The sequence below is a fragment of the Mytilus galloprovincialis genome, chromosome 13 (assembly GCF_965363235.1).
Source record: "Mytilus galloprovincialis chromosome 13, xbMytGall1.hap1.1, whole genome shotgun sequence".
Taxonomy (NCBI): domain Eukaryota; kingdom Metazoa; phylum Mollusca; class Bivalvia; order Mytilida; family Mytilidae; genus Mytilus; species Mytilus galloprovincialis.
The window spans coordinates 34,817,594-34,835,410 of record NC_134850.1 but is presented as its reverse complement, the minus strand read 5'-3'; the positions used below and the strand labels follow the sequence as shown (position 1 = coordinate 34,835,410).

The 17,817-nt window shown below is 31.0% G+C and overlaps 1 protein-coding gene across 1 annotated transcript; it reads right to left on the bottom strand.

Annotated features, from left to right (window-relative positions):
* Window positions 1-7,711: 7,711 nt before the first annotated feature.
* Window positions 7,712-15,069, bottom strand: LOC143057894 (type-1 angiotensin II receptor-associated protein-like). The gene is made up of 7 exons (XM_076231353.1): window positions 14,861-15,069; window positions 12,707-12,741; window positions 12,057-12,168; window positions 11,037-11,136; window positions 10,043-10,076; window positions 9,096-9,208; window positions 7,712-8,065 (listed from the first exon to the last, which is right to left on the bottom strand). The coding sequence occupies exons 1-7, from the start codon at window positions 14,885-14,887 to the stop codon at window positions 7,953-7,955; spliced, it is 534 nt and encodes a 177-aa protein (XP_076087468.1). The 5' UTR covers window positions 14,888-15,069; the 3' UTR covers window positions 7,712-7,952.
* Window positions 15,070-17,817: the final 2,748 nt, after the last annotated feature.

Sequence of the window (17,817 nt, the reverse complement as noted above, 5' to 3'; positions counted from 1 at the left end):
TTGGTTGTCTGGTAATTAATCATATTTCAAGTATATAATAACAAGAACTTAAATATCTTAACATCATAGATGTCACTTATGACATGAATAGTCAGCATAAGCAATTAAAATTGAGAATGGAAACGGGGAATATGTCAAGGAGACAACATACCACAAAGAGCAGATAACAGGGGAAGACCACCAATGGGTCATCAACGCAGCGAGAAAACAGTTTAAAAAGAGGAACCATCTGTAATAAGCTTACATCATACATTGATAGTATTTTGGTACTTGAAAAAGAAGTGTTCATTATTTGTAACCAAATCATTGCATTTGTCATAATTTTTTCTCTTTTAAAACCATTGACGGCCATATTGTTGTACCGTATCTGGCAGGATAGACAAGGCCATGTTGAAGAATCTTAATAAATCTTGCGTTGTGTTTTTCTATACGTTTAATCGTCGTGATAGCTAAAGCATATAATATAACGTCACAGAGTAAAGCGCTATGGTAACAATGTTACCATAGCGTAATGTTTGTACTTCGCGTATTTTCCGACAGGCCATGCGTTTGATAGTCCATTTAACATTCTGGGAATTCCTGGAATGGGTAAGTACTTATATATATAAGAAGACTCCACACAATTTGTAAAAGTAACCATTATAGGTCAAAGTACGATCTTCAACACGGAGACTTGGCTCACAACGACAGCTGTATAGACAACAAGTCAAACTACAGCTGTCAAGTTCGCGTAGCTATCAAAAGATAATATAGATCTTGCAGAATAATGATTGATATCTTATAATAGGATATATATTACAAAGTGCAAAATATTTTTATCAAAGGTACAAGGATTATAATTTAATACGCCAGACGAGCGTTTCGTCTACATAAGACTCATCAGTGACGCTCAGATTAAAATAGTTATAAAGCCAAACAAGTACAAAGTTGAAGATCATTGAGGACCCAAAATTGCAAAAAGTTGAGCCAAATACGGCTAAGGTAATAAACTCATCATAGGTATCAGGACTAAATTTTCTATATACGCCAGACGCGCGTTTTGTCTACAAAAGACTCACCAGTGACGCTCGAATCCAAAAAAGTTAAAAAGGCCAAATAAAGTACGAAGTTGAAGAGTATTGAGGAGCAAAACTCTTAAAAGTGTTGCCAAATACAGCTACGGTAATCTATGCCTGAGGTAGAAATGGTAATCTATTCCTGGGATCTGAAAATCTTTTTTTTTTTTGAAAAATTCAATGTTTTGTAACAGGAAATAAAAATGACCATATAATTGATATTCATGTCAACACCGAAGTGCTGATTATACATTGACGTAGCTTAATGTTAGAATAACTTGCCAATGTCTACAATGAATTTCTTCTATATTCTTTTGCAAAAAAACAAACTTTTTTCTTCACGACGCTGTTAAATCTACAGTGTCAACAAAGAAATTATTTTTTGTCAAAAACACTGATACACTTTAGTGGACCTAAATAACTCATTTTTTTCAATGTTTAAAACAGGTAGTATAATATATTTGTATATAGAATGATTTTAAATATGTAGAAATAAATTATACACCTGTATCGACTGTAATACTTTATTTCTTCACTCAAACAGTTCAATTTTATAATTTTGGAGAAGAGGTGTATTGTGTTGTGCACAACTTGGACATGTATATGTCAATTTTACGAGATTTGTTGGTAAAATAGATTTCACTTTATACTTAATAAATTATGTTTTCAAAGTCACAGGTTTTTTATTACACTTCTGGTTTCTGTATTAAATGAAAAAAAGAATAGTGTTACAACAAGCGACTGTTTGCAAAACAAAAATCATTATAATTGTGTAATCGTTTTTTTAAATTACTTTATGTTAAGATTTTAGCATCAACATTTTCTCAAACACGAGTAAAAATCTCATAAAAATGAGCAACTATTTGTGAAGTCGTACAAGCTTTTTGTGAAAGATTTGTTGCCTGCGTAGTGTGGATGCATATGTTTCATACCAAAAAGAAACAAAATACTTCGGAGATTTATTTAATATTCTTTCAGGTTTTGTTGCGTGCGCAGTGTGGAAGCATATGATACCTCTTAGAAACAACAAATTCATTTGACTTAATTTTTGAATTGATTACAGGGTGTGTTGCGTGCTTTTTGTGAATGCATTGCGATATATAAAGAACCAACAAATTAAATTGTCTTAATTTTTATATTGATATTAGAGTAAGTTGACTGCGCTGTGAAGATGCACGTGTTTGATACCTAAATGGAAAGCAAATTCGTTTGACTTAAATTCTTTATTTATTGCAGGGCTTGTTGCCTGTCCGGTTAGATGTTTATTTATGATACATAAAGAAACAACAAATGCATTTGACTTACATATGATATTGATTGCGGAGTGTGTATCCTGCGCTGCGTGGATGCAATATAACGTGTCTTTGTACTCTGCTTTATGTGCCCCTGTATTTAACAGTCATATTTTTCCAACGTAGTCGGTATAGTTTCGGTTTGTGCCCTTTGAAATTAAGGACGCTTAACTATGGCAACAAAATACGCATGCTCGAAAATCCTTTCTGTGATTGGACAAAATGCTGTCATGGTGGGTGATTTGGTTGTGTTTGAAGAAACGTCTCGTTAATTATATCGTGATGGAAAGCAAGTGTAAAACTATAAATATTTGAACTAGATCTTACAAAGATTTATATTTTTATTAAAATAATTGTTTCTCCAATAGCTCTTTGCATCCGTGACAGCTGTTTATTCGGGACAATTATATCATTTTAATGTAAACTTTATTGTACGAACGTATATGACTTTTAGAACGCACCTACGCATGTGAGATTTCCGCGGGGTTTTGGTGAATGTAAACAGAAAGATACGATGACCGAGAATACTGAACACAAACAGAGAAAATGTTATTTAAATGGTATCTTTGTGCTTCTGAAGGTTATCGAAATGACATATACTCAAATTTAAATACGTCGGATATCTTTTTTAAAGATAGTTCTTGTTTTGTTTATGTTAGAGATGACTATATTTTCCATTATACCGCTAACACGTCTAACCCTGTCACAATCTGTATATGTGTAACAAGTTACATGTAGAAGACCCTAAACCAGTGGTTGTCATTCTTTTCTGTACAACATGTTTTTTATCGTTTTGTACATACATCTGGCCAGTAGTTTTGTAGTTTTGTAAATTGTTTTACATTTTTCATGTAAGCCTTGTATAGATTACTAAATGTTGAAGGACGTACGTACATCTATAGATGCTAACTTTTACGCTATTTGGTCTGTGTTGCAAAGCCATTTTATTGATAATTTTACATCTTTTTACTTTTAAATTTTGTCAATAAAATTAACGAAGCAAACAAAGGTTTTAAAGCATGTAACTGTAAAAGTTCGAAATACACATATGTGCATATGGTGTGACGGAGGCATATGCAAAAAGGATTATAAATTCCATGATGAAATCAAAGGAAGAAATTTGATTTCCATCAAACAAGAATCTATTTTAATTGGTTGCATCTCATATTGATAAATTATTACAAAGTTAAAATTTAATGTTTACACTTTGTTTCGTTTTTCTTTCGGTTGTAAAATAATTTATTTACTTTTGTCATTTTCTTTCCAAGCAAATATAGATATATTGATCATTTAAACACCTTCTGTAAATGATAATTTTTTAAGAAGTATTGGATTGCAAACATGGCAAAATTGGGGGCTAGCATTTGCCGTTATATCATATAAGTCTTTGCCAATTCCTACAAAACTTGGCAGAAATGATGTCATTATAAGTTTTTATTGATATGATTACCATTTGGTTCTGACCAGTTGAAGAACACGATAATCAGGAACAATCTTTTGTATGAACAGATTTAGAACGCAACCAACAGAGGTATACTTGTATAATGAATAACAAAGAGCAATACCAACTGAGAAACCTTTATTTCCGTTTCGTCATTGGCATATTTGAAATATAATTATTAAAAAAACGACAACTAGAGACAATCTATTGTAAGAGATGAAGATTTCGACCACCAGAGGCGTTTATTAATACTCATAGGTGATATATGTAACCACCAGAGTCACTTTTTTAATATTAAATGATGAAGAACCCGACTACTAAACACAATCTTAAACTTTAAAAGATGATGATAATGACCACCTGCTACAATTTTTGATACTTATTAATGAAGAATCAGAACTCTTAGGGCAATCTTTAATTCTAAACGATGATAATTGTGACCACTAGAGGCAATCTTTATTTGTCATAGATGAAGACTGCGACGAATATCGGCAATCTTTGATTATAATATATAGAGAACTCGACCGTCAGAGGCAACCTTTAATTCTAATATATAGAGAATTCGACCGTCAGAGCCAATCTTTAATTCTTAACAATTAAGAACTCGGCCTCCAGATACACATTTGAATAATAATTAATACAAAAAATACGATAACTACGGCAATATTTTATTCTGATAGATTAAGATCGTGACCACTATAGTCATTCATCAACTCTCATATATTATATATGCAACCACCTGACCCCCTTTTTGATTATAATTGATGAAGAATTTGACTATTAGAAACAATCTTTATACAAGTATCACATAGATGATAACTAAACCCGACTACTAAACAAAATCTTAAATTCTAATAGATGATTAATGACAATATTTAATACTTATTGATGAAGAATCAGAACTCTTAGGAGATTTATTTCCCCGAGGGTATCACCAGCCCAGTAGTCAGCATATTTATTTTGGTGCTGACATGAATTATCATTAATATGGTTATAGTTATAAATTAACTGTTTACAAAATTTTGAATTTTTAAAGTATTAAGGCTTTGCTACCTCAGGCAAATATTACCTTAGCTGTGTTTGGCAAAACTTTTAGGAATTTTGGTCCTCAATGCTGTTTTACTTTGTACTTAATTTGGCTTCTTACTTTTTTGGATTAGAGCGTCACTGATGAGTCTTTTGTAGACGAAACGCGCGTCTGGCGTATAATAAAATTTTTAATCCTGGTATCTGTGATGAGTTTATTTAGGGCAATTTTTTATTCTTATAGATAAAGGTTTTTACCACCTTCACATGCAATCTTTACTTGATGAAAACACGACCAATGGAAGTTATAAAAATTCATCATTCGTGAAGAACAGGACCATTAGAGGCAATCATTGTTTCTAATTTTTGGGGAGTTCAAATCACAGATCGTAATATTTGATATACATGTTCTTCTATTCTTTTCTTTTATTGGAACATTGATGGGTACTTTATTTATATACCACCATAAATGAACTATGCAAGCTCTTTTGGATGTCTTTTTATTTAAATTTTTGATACGAGTGCAAATCCATTCCATAATAACTATAGATAACTACAATCTGCAGAACATATATAAATATAAAGACGCCCAATGATTTGAAAGCTTGTATTTTTACTGTGTCTTTTAAAATTGAGGGTATAAATTGGCTGTTTCTCAGATTCAAAATACCTGTTTTTGTGTTTCCAAAGTTCCGGTAACCAGTACATCCACCATCCTAAATGTTTTTAAAGTTACAAAATTTTAACGAAGAAAGCATAGCAGATGTGGCTCGTCTTATTAAACACCTGTATTATTTTAAGATAACTTGGCAGACATTAAACATTGTTAAAGTATGTAAAGAACAAACAGCTAGTCAGACTTAACACATGATACGTTTAGACTTTAGATGCAGTCTGAATTTCAATTTGTTAGACATCAACATTTATGTCATATTCACAGAATTTGATAAAGCTTTATTAAGGTTAGGAGTGAAATTATTGTTTTCTTTTACATTCATTATATGCCTGGAATTAAATTTAATATGTCAAAATTTTGTTTAAACCTTCATGGAATGTTATAACACATAGATATACTAATCCTCAGGGTCAAGAAATGGCATCAGAGGAACAAGTTTGATTTGTTTATAATTTTCTGTAGTTAACTGATGTATGAACTTGTTCTTATGTTGTGCTGTTTGGCCGCTGACTATATATATAAGGTAAGAAGGGTTGAGTGTTCACACAAATATTATAATCCCAAGCTAGTATATTTTTTCAGTGGTTGTAATTTGTTGAAATCTGTCTTATTAGATTTTTTTATCATTGTTTTGTAGTTTAGCAGGTAGGTTGTAATCTCAGTTAGAATTGTTTCTCTCATATGTCTGCTTAAATTTGTTAGCTGAAGCTATAGCTGCTTTAATACATTTGGAAATTTGGAAGCTCTCACTTGTGAGTAATGTGGTATTTGGTAAATGGGATCCTTGCTAGGTCTACTTGTATCTCTGACTGTGGTCACCTGACCTCGACCTCATTCTTCGATCATTGCTTCAGTTAGGTCTTTGTGTCATTTCTTGGATACTAAAACATGTTCTATTGTCCCGAGGTATTTTAGATATCTAGTAAATTATGGTCACTTATTCTAATTTTTGTTAATAAACGTCTAGTGTCAAAATTTGGAAATCTTAGATAAAATTCTTGGTCTTGTTTGACTTTAGGCTAATATTTTTGTAAGTTAAAACTTGAAGAAAAAGTTTGTTATTTTCGTTTAAAATGTGTATTTTTCCTAAGTAATTCTGAATAAAAGTTGCTTGTAAAATTCTTAATCCATGTCTTTAGGTTTTTTTTTCTTGTTCCATATTTTGACAGGAAACTATTTTGTGTATATAAATATTCATTTCTTGTGTAGAATCTTTGATAAAAGTGTATAACTTCCTTATGAATCAAGGTGTTTACTTAAGGTATAACTATCTTTGAGTAATGGGTTTATGTTTTCAGCATTTCATCTAGAACAATAAAGATAATGTCAACTATGTAAACTTAGTGTTTACAAAGTCAATACATCAATAAAGACTAGGTCAAGAATGTGTTTTTAAAATATCCGAAAATATATATTCAACCTCTAAATAATAGGGTTTCCTAACTATATATTAAAGTTATAATTATTTGGTCTGATACTCCATAAAAGTTGTATCCTCGTATCTATTCGACAATGAGCAGAACTCATACAGAATAGCAAGCTATAAATGCCCTTAAATGACAAATGCAAACAATCTTGTTGCCTGATTTATTTATTTTCAAAACAATAAACGAAAACAAATGTTATAACCAGAAACAAACGCCATGCAATCAATCAATTATAGGCTCTTGAATTTTGACAGACACACAAAGAATGAAAATAGACATGTTTGTGAGTGCATCCCCCCTCCTCCACATAGAACAATGGTGTACCGGCACACAAATTATAAAAAAATATTTATTATTGAAAATTATAACAATGCAGTGTTACAATTTAACAGAACATTCAAATATTGATTCGGAAACAAGTTTTGAAAAACCAGAACATTCAAATATGGAATTCGGAAACAAGTTTGGAAAAACTTTTACAAATCTGGGTCCCTAATCACTCCGATGTCATATCGAAACCAAAACATTTAACAATCAACAAAAGACACAAAAGACACAAAGTGTAGATCAGACAGTATTTGCAAAAACCACACAACATAAACCTTTCATGTCATTACTGAAATCCAAAAAAAATTAATAAAAAAAAAAAGATTTATATTTTTTAAAGGAGAGGTGTATTGTGTTGTGCACAATTTAGAAATGTATATGTCAATTTACAAGATTTGTAAATTTTGGATTAAATAAAAAAGAATAGTGTTACAACAAGCGGACTGTTTGCAAGAAAATCATTATAATTGTGTGATATCGTTTATTCAATTACTTTATGCTAAAACTTTATCATCATCATTTTCTCAAACACGAGTTTAAACTTCATAAAAATGAGCAATTATTGGAAGTCGTACAATCTTTTTGTGAAAGATAGTACTTAGAATACTAAAATTATACTGCTGCAACGTCACAATTTCGCACAATAAATGCTGTTTATTGTCAGATGAAGAATAGGTATGCGCTGTGATATAATTATCAATTCTGACTTTATGACGTCAAGCGACTGTCTTCCATTACTCTTGGAGTTGATGCTGTTTCTATATGACCTTCGGACGACCTGTCAATGTCATGATAAGGTCTGTAAGGGTTTCCATCTCCTCCTACAAATTAAATAAACTATATCAATACAATTTTCAATCAAAGCGAAACAGTGCTTTCGATTTAAAATAAGCGTTAATTGTCTTAATTTCTGTAATAAACAATTCTATTGGTGAAAATATTTTTTATTGAAGGAATAATTTTTATCCCCTTTCCTCTCGTTTTGCATTGCTAACCTAACTGTATCGGCCCAACCTGAATATTTCCGTTTTGAGTCTATATAATTCCCATATGTATTTTCTTTTGGTCTTTGGGTTCAACATGACTGCAATGTTTGGATATTTTAAAACTATTGATGCTTCTTATCCATTACACTAGTATGAGGGTCTGAATGGGGTTCATTTGTTTCTGTTTTCTGCAGGTGTTTAAAATTGAGAAAGGAAAGGCGGAGTGTGTCAAAGTGACAACAACCCGACCAAAGAGGCCATTTTTCTAATTATTCTTTTTTAAACCTCCATCCGCACCCTCTATAATTGTTCCGAATGGCAATAAGTCTTACTTAATTTTAAAGATTTGTTAAACAAATATCCTCGGTGATCAAAAATCATAACCTCAAATATGCATTATAGTAACATGTGATTAAGTTTAGTTGCATCGATTTTTTCCTGTGATAAGTTGGAACTTTTAAAACGAAGACGCAGTATTCGAATGATATATGTGTCTGTAAATTTAATTTATAAGCCTGGTAACTTTGATAAGTATTTACAGTTATTAAAACTCTGTGCAAACGTGGTCACGCAAAATGGGCCTTATACTGTTTGCTCTTTTTCGGTTTTTAGCTCTAAATTTTTTACCGTTTTCTTAAGTTTTTAGAAAAACAACCTAATGAAGTTCTATCTACAAACACGTGTTGAACGTGTCATACATTTAACATTTGTGTTACTTATACAGTTACTCGAACATACTGATTCTCATATTAAATCTATCATGGCTAAATTCAAATAATAAACAAAAATGCCTTCGAGATCCATGTTCTAAATCAACGACTTGCGGGGTTGTTCAACAACTTCGAATCATATAAAATATGCATACCAAATCCAGGAATGTTGAATGGAAGGTTAACTGTATTCCCCTGTCTTTCTTGCCACACTTTATACAGAAAGAAAGCTGTCACTGGTTTTATTATCAGGTTTGTAATGCACATACTATTACACAGGTGAGGAAAAATATTTCATAATGGTTAATTCGTCTTTTCAAAATTTAAAGGACCATTGGTATTTGATTGTTCATGTCGCGAGAGGAAAATAATGTCATTAGTTGCATTTTCAATTAACTTTTTACCAAACTTTTGAAGTTTTGAAATACTAAGGCATTTCTACCTAAGGAATAGATGACCATAGCCGTATTTTGCATAACTTTTAGGAACTTTTGTCCTCGATGCTCTTTAACTACGTACTTTATTATCTTTTTTGGATTCAAGCGTCACAGTTGAGTCTTTTGTAGACGAAACGCGCGTCTGGCGTTAATACAAAATTTAATCCTGTTATATATGAAGAGATTATTTATATTCAATTGTTTGTGGTGTTGTAAGCAAATCGCAACATATTCTCCAAAATTATATTTGATTTTAAAACGGTGAGTTGATTCAGATCTAAAGTAACAATATCATTAAATTGACAGTTTAATTGATAGCAATATATTTTGAATTAACGAGCCTGGTTGAAAAAATATATATAAAACATATATATATACAACAACTCGATCCAAATGTCAATCATGGTTCTGGTTGTTTTTGTATGGGCTCTAGTATTTATAATGACGATCTATATCTATATATACCTGTACCAAGTCAGGTGTACGATAGTTTTTATCCAGTCGTCTGATGTGTTTGAGCTTTTGATTTTGCGATTTGATAAGGGACTTTCCTTTTTAATTTTTCATTAATATTATGGAATACAGGTAATATAATTGAGGTGAATTGAAAGAAAATGATATGTTAATGATCAAATACTGATAAATAATTGATGTCCAAAGGATACCCCAGACTGAATCTGTACCTATTCTTCACACTATCTGAAAGATAAAGCAACATTTTAAATATCAAATCAACTCATTTCAAAGGAGGCAAGTGATGCACTTGTTAACACTGATACAAACCATAACCTTTTTCTTATACACGAACCTGTGCACAAAATTCGCATTTTCTTTTTAATAATTCTTCATTTTTCAAAACGAGATTCGTATTTCTGGTATTTCTTCTACCAATATATCGATATTTACTAGACAATTGAACAACGCATACGCAAATATTGATATACACAGGGTTTATCAACATCAACCTTTCAGATAGGCGAAACAACAAATAAAAAGGGCATAAATGCATGTATAATGTAAAAATGTATTTGTTTGCATAAACCTGCACTAACTCATGAACCTGATATTCAGTGGTTGTCGTTTGTTGGTGTGGTTCATGAATGTTCTCGTTACTTATATACAGTAGACCGTTGGTTTAAGCGTTTGAATGGTTATACACTAGTCATGTTTGGTCCATGTTTAGCCAAGGCTCCGTGTTGAAGACCGTACTTTGACCAATATGGTTTGCTTTTACAAATAATGACTTGGATGGAGAGTTGTCTCAATAATTGGCACTCATATCACATCTTGAAAATCATGCATATTGAAAACCTTGAAATTTTCATAAAAAAATAATTTCTCTGGTAATTAAGTCGTTAAAATGTTAATATGGGTAATATAAATGACTGAAATTATACTAGTTTCTGTATAATGTTGCTAAAATATAAAACGAAGATGTGTTTATCTTTTTTAAAAATAATGTTGCCGTGTTTTAATTCACTAATTCGTTAATTCACTCAACTGTAGTGTTTAATAAGTAAACCTTGTGGCATGTGTGTTTTGTTGTTGTCTTTTGGAACATTTGATTTTACTGGGGTTTTTTTTTATATCCCAGGTTTCTAAATTTGCAGTAAATCAGGAAACTATCTCTTCCATTAGTCTATATTAGTATATACTTACCACGTTGATGAGGTACCTCGACAGTTTCGTCTGCTATAGGTTGATATATACCTAGAAATATCATGTCCTGTACAATGGTAAAGCAGTGGAGAACTAAAAACTAAGAAATAATCAAGATTGCTATTAGTGCTTTGAATTTTACATCTGTTTTGTCAATTTTATAAATATATCTTTTTTTAATCCTTACTTGTACATATCTTCAGTCGTATATAAATTATTCCTTTGGTGAGACAGATTGCATGCATTATTCTTAAGAGCGTTTTTTAATACTATTAGTTTTTAATATGAACAAATTTGTTTATTGAGAAGAGAGGATGCAGACGATTCTAAACAGACATTCATATCCATGTTGGAACAATTTGACATTTGGAATAATTGGACAGTTAATTGGACAGTTGGAATAATTGGACAGTTGGAACAATTTAACATTAAGAACATGTTAAACTTGTGAACCATGTAAAACATGTAAAACATATACAATGTATAATCAAAAAAAGGTCTACCAACTCATGTCCGTAAAAAAGCTTATGTTAATCATCCCCCTATTCTGCTATGTTTTAATGGTATAATGTCTTAAGTCAAACACTAACACTACCACACCTTTCAAAAATAAGGAGTTAAATAAGTCATATAAATGTTCGTAAGTCTGTTTGGTTCAAAATAGAACAAAATATATACTAATTTGTATTTCTCTTCAAGACATATTAAACTATTGATTCAACTGCTTGACTTTCCGAAAAAAAATTGTACAAAGTTTAATAAGATTAAACAAGTGTTTTTCATTTTCCTTATGTGCTTTTCATCATGACCTGGCTCATCGTTAATATAGTTATAAAAAGCTTAACCTGACAAATATAAAATGAAAAAAAAAGGCAAGTATGGTGACCAGATATTTGAAAATAAAAAATCGCGAACACGAGAAAACGCTTAAACACAAATTCGAAAACGAAAAACATGTCAAATTTGGAAAACGATAAAGAACCGCATCAGGCCACCATGACCTAAATTTAATAAACAAACCATGAAAACTGCTTCCGAAGATTCATTATGTACAATGGAAAATATACCAATCAGCAAAACAAACAAATTCATATAAATGTAAGAATCCGGTAAGAAGCTGGATGTTGTGGCCCTGTATCAATAGATAAAACATTGCTTTATTTCATTTTTTTTTACAGAATTTGCCCGATATTTAACGGCACAGTAAGTAACTTAGATAAATACTTTTTTTTATGTTAGCTAAATTGATACTACAATATCTGTAGAAATGATTCACAAGTTATTTTTTTTCTAAATGCAAGAAAATTGCGTCTACAACTTTGATCGTATTATACATATTATAATTGTATTTGTATGGTAAATTGTACAGAAACTTGTCCTTATATCGTTAACGTTCAAGATCGTAATGGTGGCATCTTCGAAGCATAGCAGGATCCAAATATGCTCCATAAAAAAAGTTTGTAAGGGTTCCGCGGAACCCGATGTCTTACCTACTCTTGCTGTCAATCGCTGGCTTAACAAAAGTGAGAGAAAAAAATTAATAAAAATATTCCAGTCGATACTATCTTCGATTGTAAGAAGCTTCTGTCCAAGTTTGGTAAAAATCTAGGATAAAACTGAGTCCATTCACAAGTAAAATACGCATACAAGAATTAAAATACAATACTTACCACACCGTTAAAATAAAGTGTATAATCACTGTTATCTGTAATGATAAACACACAAATTACAATAAACGTTATCACCTTCGGCGTCGCATTCATAAATAATATAAATGATGATAAAATTTTCTCAGATGATGAAGAAAAAACATGGTTTTTGTATGTATTATATACTTTATTAAAAAAATATACCTATACACTGCAGGTAACTTTTTTTTATACCGATATAATTTACTTTAATGCATATAGAATTTCTGAATCAGTTTTTATAAACTGGAACAAACAAAACACAAATAATAACAAAAATACCAAACTGCAAGGTAAATTAGAAAAAAAGTCCATTTATAATGTTAAACTCAAATGTTAGACTACATCAACCAACGGGACGCATGGAAGATAACTGTCATATATCTGACAAAAAGGTGGATTAAAGCCGAGTTTTACAGCTAGCTAAACCTTTAATTTGTATGACAGTTGTTTATTGTTCCGTTATATTGACAGAAGTAGGTAAGCAATTAGTTAATTTGACAATAAATTGGGATCCATCACAGATATACAACAGAACTGAATAAAAAAAATAAAAATTGTGCATTCTCATTTCAGGATTAACTTACGATTTCAAACTGAAAATTTTCAATTGTAATGTGAAAAAAATCCTGTCTTCATGATACTTTTGTAGATTTTCGGTGATACTCAACTATTCAAGACGGATTTCAACAAATGGAAGTTTTAATTACCTTAGCTGGATATACAGCCCTTGTACGGTCGGCCCTGGCTTGCGCCTTTTTGGGCATTAAATAATTTATTTTTTACCATATGGTAATTGACATAATAAAGAATGTGAAAAAAAACGGATTTGAACATGTTTCATGAGCATATATGATTATTTGTTACGAACGTTGCAGTTGTAACAGTCATGTTTGTGTGACAAGCTAGGTGCAAGGCATTTATTGTTATTTGGATGAGATAAAACTTTTTTGCGCAGACATTACTGTACATAACTTTGCTAAACATTGTAAATAAACTCAGCAGAGATACCCGGATAGACATTTTGTATTTGCGCTAGTGACGTTCGAATAAAAAAAAGTTAAAAAGGCCAAACAAAGTATGAAGTTGAAGGGCATTGAGGACCCAAAAGTCCAATAAGTTTTGCCAAATACATGCAAGGTTAACTATTCCTGAGGTAGAAAAGCCTTTAGTTAGTATTTCAAAAAAAAAGTTTTGTAAACAGTTAATTTATGATTATCTCTATATCAATGATAATTCACATCAACACAGAAGTGTTGACTACTGGGCTGGTAATACCCTCGGGGGGAAACTCCACCAGCATTGGCATTCGCAGACATCACTAAACATTATTTTGTCTTTAAAGTCATGTGTACTTTGAATTTGGATCACCGGATATTGATTTAGTTGTGATGGCTTATCCATAGACAATTGTAGCATGACAAAATTAGGACGTCAAAATTCACAGGAAGTGATTAGAAGAAACGCTTACAGCGACCAGCTCGAGCGAAAATAATATTGATACATCTATGCATAACTAATGCATTCGTGTAGCCACTGTGTATTGTCCATGTTGTCATCATATATTTGTACAGGGCTTATGTATTGTTTTCGTGTATTTTGTGCAGAGCCTGCGTATTGTTTGAATGAATTTACCTGCAGATCTAGAGCCTGCATGTGTAATAATTTATTTTGTATTTAGCGGTTGAATGTGTATTATATGCATGAAGATATGCAGGGCTAGTGTATTGTAAGCATGTATTCTCCATTTAATTTAGGTCTGTTAACTTCTTATGTTTCCAGGTATTTATATACAGCCCTCGCTTTCAAATGTTTGAGTTTAAACGTTCCTGATGTTGAAAATCCAGAAACTGATTCCTCGTTATTTTTATATTGATTTGCCAACTTATATTGATAATAAACAGAAAGGTATATTTACATGTTTATTTTGTGTTAGTCATGACAATATAAATTACCATGCTTGACTGGTAATAAAATTCAACAATAACAACAAAATATATAAATTACCCTTCCTTGTTTTAATTTCCGCATTTCACATGTTTAAGACAGCTATTTCAGTTTCAACTTAATCAATTATTGTATTTTACATTAAGATACATATTTGAGGAATTATACAAACAAAAATATATGAATTACCTTCAATAAAAGTTTAGACGACTCCATTGTCCTTTAGTCATATGTTGATATAAGTATCCTTAATCCCTTCAAAATGATGTTATCATTGTCATAAGATGAAATTTTTTTCGACGCAATTGTCAATTTTCCGGTTTTTCCCGAAGTACATATACACAAAATTATGTACGATATATTATTAGGTGGTCTCTTCAAAGGGAAGTACATATTACACACAATTATAAACGGAGGTAAACAGTTATCTTGTACATGTGTGGAATAAAATTATTTCACGATTTAGATTAAGCCAAAAATGTTTGATGAAATCAGAGACATATATTCAAATATTTACGTCTCTGAGGAAGGAATTAAAAAAGTTAAGGAGATAACAAAAAGTTAAATCACTGTGACAAAAATACAGAACCCCGAGGAAAATTCAATCGGAAAGTCCCTATAATCACATGGCAAAATCAAATGACAAAACACATGTTCCTTCATCATTTGCTATTATTTCAATAATAGATCCTCGAGAATAGATCAGTGGAAGAAGATCATTCAAAAGACGTTAGGCAAGCATCAATCTATCAATCAATGCATTTTAAAATACTTAAAATTGTTTTTCAAAATTAAAAATTAGTAAACATGGTAAAGTTGAAAAATGCATGTACTTTAAATAATATGTTAATACTTCAATCGAAAATCAAATCCGTTTGTTTAAAATTGAAAATATTGTGAAATATGCACCCAGTGTGCTTTCTACAACTCAGAACGAGAACTATGCAGTGAAACACGTTGTATCCTTGCAACAATTAAGGGGGGAGAGAAACAGGAAGAAGTGGTGGTTAAAAACTTAAAGTTTAAGAAAAACATATACATATAAAACAACAGACAAAAACAAAAAAGATGGAAAGAAAACCAACTGTCCACAAAACACAACACAGAAAACTAACGTAAGATACAGACAACAGTAGACTGAGTAGTATACCGCTGTTCAATAGTCATAAGTCCTTGAGAGAAACATATCCGGGTTACAAACGAAAATCGAGGGAAACGTATTAACTATAAGAGAAAAACAACGGAACAACAGAAACATTGAACTGCTACAATTACAACGTGCGTTGAAACTATCTATTTGATAACACCTGCCATATAACTGAATAGTACGTGAAATTTAAAGAAAAAAATTGGCAACTCTTATAAATGTATATGATAATGTAAACAATACAGCTAAAATGACAACATTATTATGCAGGTTTATACACATTCGTTATTATTTCAATAAAACACATACTAGTACATTGCTATCTATGTTGGATAATACATATACACAGAAAACTAAACCATCAACACGAACCCCGCTTAAAACGAGATTGATGATCAACTAAGGTGCTCTAAACAGGTCAACATTTCCTTGTGGTTTTGCTGTGTTTGTTTGGTGTTTTTTTGTTTGTTGTTAAAGTACTTATGAAGCCTTTACATTCAAATGTTTACGTTAAAACAGAAAGATGATTACTTTAAGATCAGTAATTTGTGTCTTTTGTCTTTTTTTGTTAGTAGATTTTTGTGATTTGTGTCGATTTGGTTAATCCCTTTCATTATTATTTGAATAAAACACATTCATTACTATTTTAGATAATAGATACACAGAAACTAAACATTTACATTACGACTGTATAAAACGAGATTATGATCCATTAAGGTGCTCTGAACTAGTCAACATTTTCTTTTTGATTTTTTTTTTTTTTTTGTACGTAGGGGTCATTAAATAAATTATGAAGCCTTTACGTTCAAATGTTAACGTTAAAACAGAAAGATGGTTACTTATAGCCATGACTTTGTCAGTTTATTTTCGATTTATGAGTTTGACTGTCCCTCTGGTATCTTTCGTCCCTTTTTTATAGATCAGTAATTTGTTTCCTTTGTCTTTCTTGTTAGTAGATTTTTGTTATTTGTGTTTATTTGGCTAATCAAGCCTTTCATTATTTTTTTGGATAAAACTCATACATAACTATGTTGGATAGTACACATAAACATAAATCAAATCCTTTTGTTTTTTTGAGTGAGTGTTTGTTTGTGGTTCGGTTTTTTTTTTTGGGGGGGGGGGGGTGGTGTCGTTCAATAACTTATGAAGCATTTAAAGTCCAAATGTTAACGTTTAAACAGAAATATGATTACTTTTAGATCAGTAATTTGTTTTTCGTTTTTTCTTTTAAGTTGATTTTTTGTGATTTTGTAAATCAAGCCCTTTCCAACTAAGTTGAAAATTTCTACCTTATGACATGACACGGATTGCAATCAATAAAGAGACACAGACCTAAAGAAATCATACAGATTTAAGGCTGGACAAGAGGCCACAGGTTTGCGAGTCATGACATCACAGGCCACAGATCTGAGAAATTGACAAAGATTAGTGACTTGACATAGATTTGATTACTTCATTTATATATCAGATAAAGTTCACCAGTGATTAATTTGATTTTTATTTTCAGTCTCTTTTAGTCATATAACTCCTGTCATATCCAAGTGTTTATAAACTTTGGTTTTAAAATTTCAGTGTGTGCCTTTGTGATCAAGGTAAATCAATAAAAAGCACTTTGTATGCACTATTTTCATAAGGTTTATTTTCATTTTTCCATTTTAATTGTCAAGACAATATTTATGAACACTAAATTTGGGACAAATCAACATTTAAGGGCAACAACTCTACAACAGTCAATTGGCAATTATGTGGTCAAAGATTTATAATTCCGGAAATTGTAATATAAGAAAACAATAAAACAGCACAAAAGGAATATTTAGAATTAATTTTTTAATTCACATAAACAATCATAAATATAAATATTGTAATGAATGTGTCCTACTGACTAAATAAATACATAAAAATGTTTATAATTAAATCTGATTGGAATGTAAGAGCAAAATATATAGTGTAAAAGCTATCATTTCACATGTACATGAACATAATAAATTGTGTAAATATA

Coding starts and splice junctions, on each gene's coding strand:
- LOC143057894 (XM_076231353.1), bottom strand. CDS start 14,887: ATGGAGTCGTCTAAACTTTTATTGAAG. Junction 9,209..10,042: donor AGGTACAGATTCAGTCTGGG/GTATCCTTTGGA, acceptor CCTGTGTAATAG/TATGTGCATTACAAACCTGA. Junction 8,066..9,095: donor ATTCAACATTCCTGGATTTG/GTATGCATATTT, acceptor TTTAATTTGTAG/GAGGAGATGGAAACCCTTAC.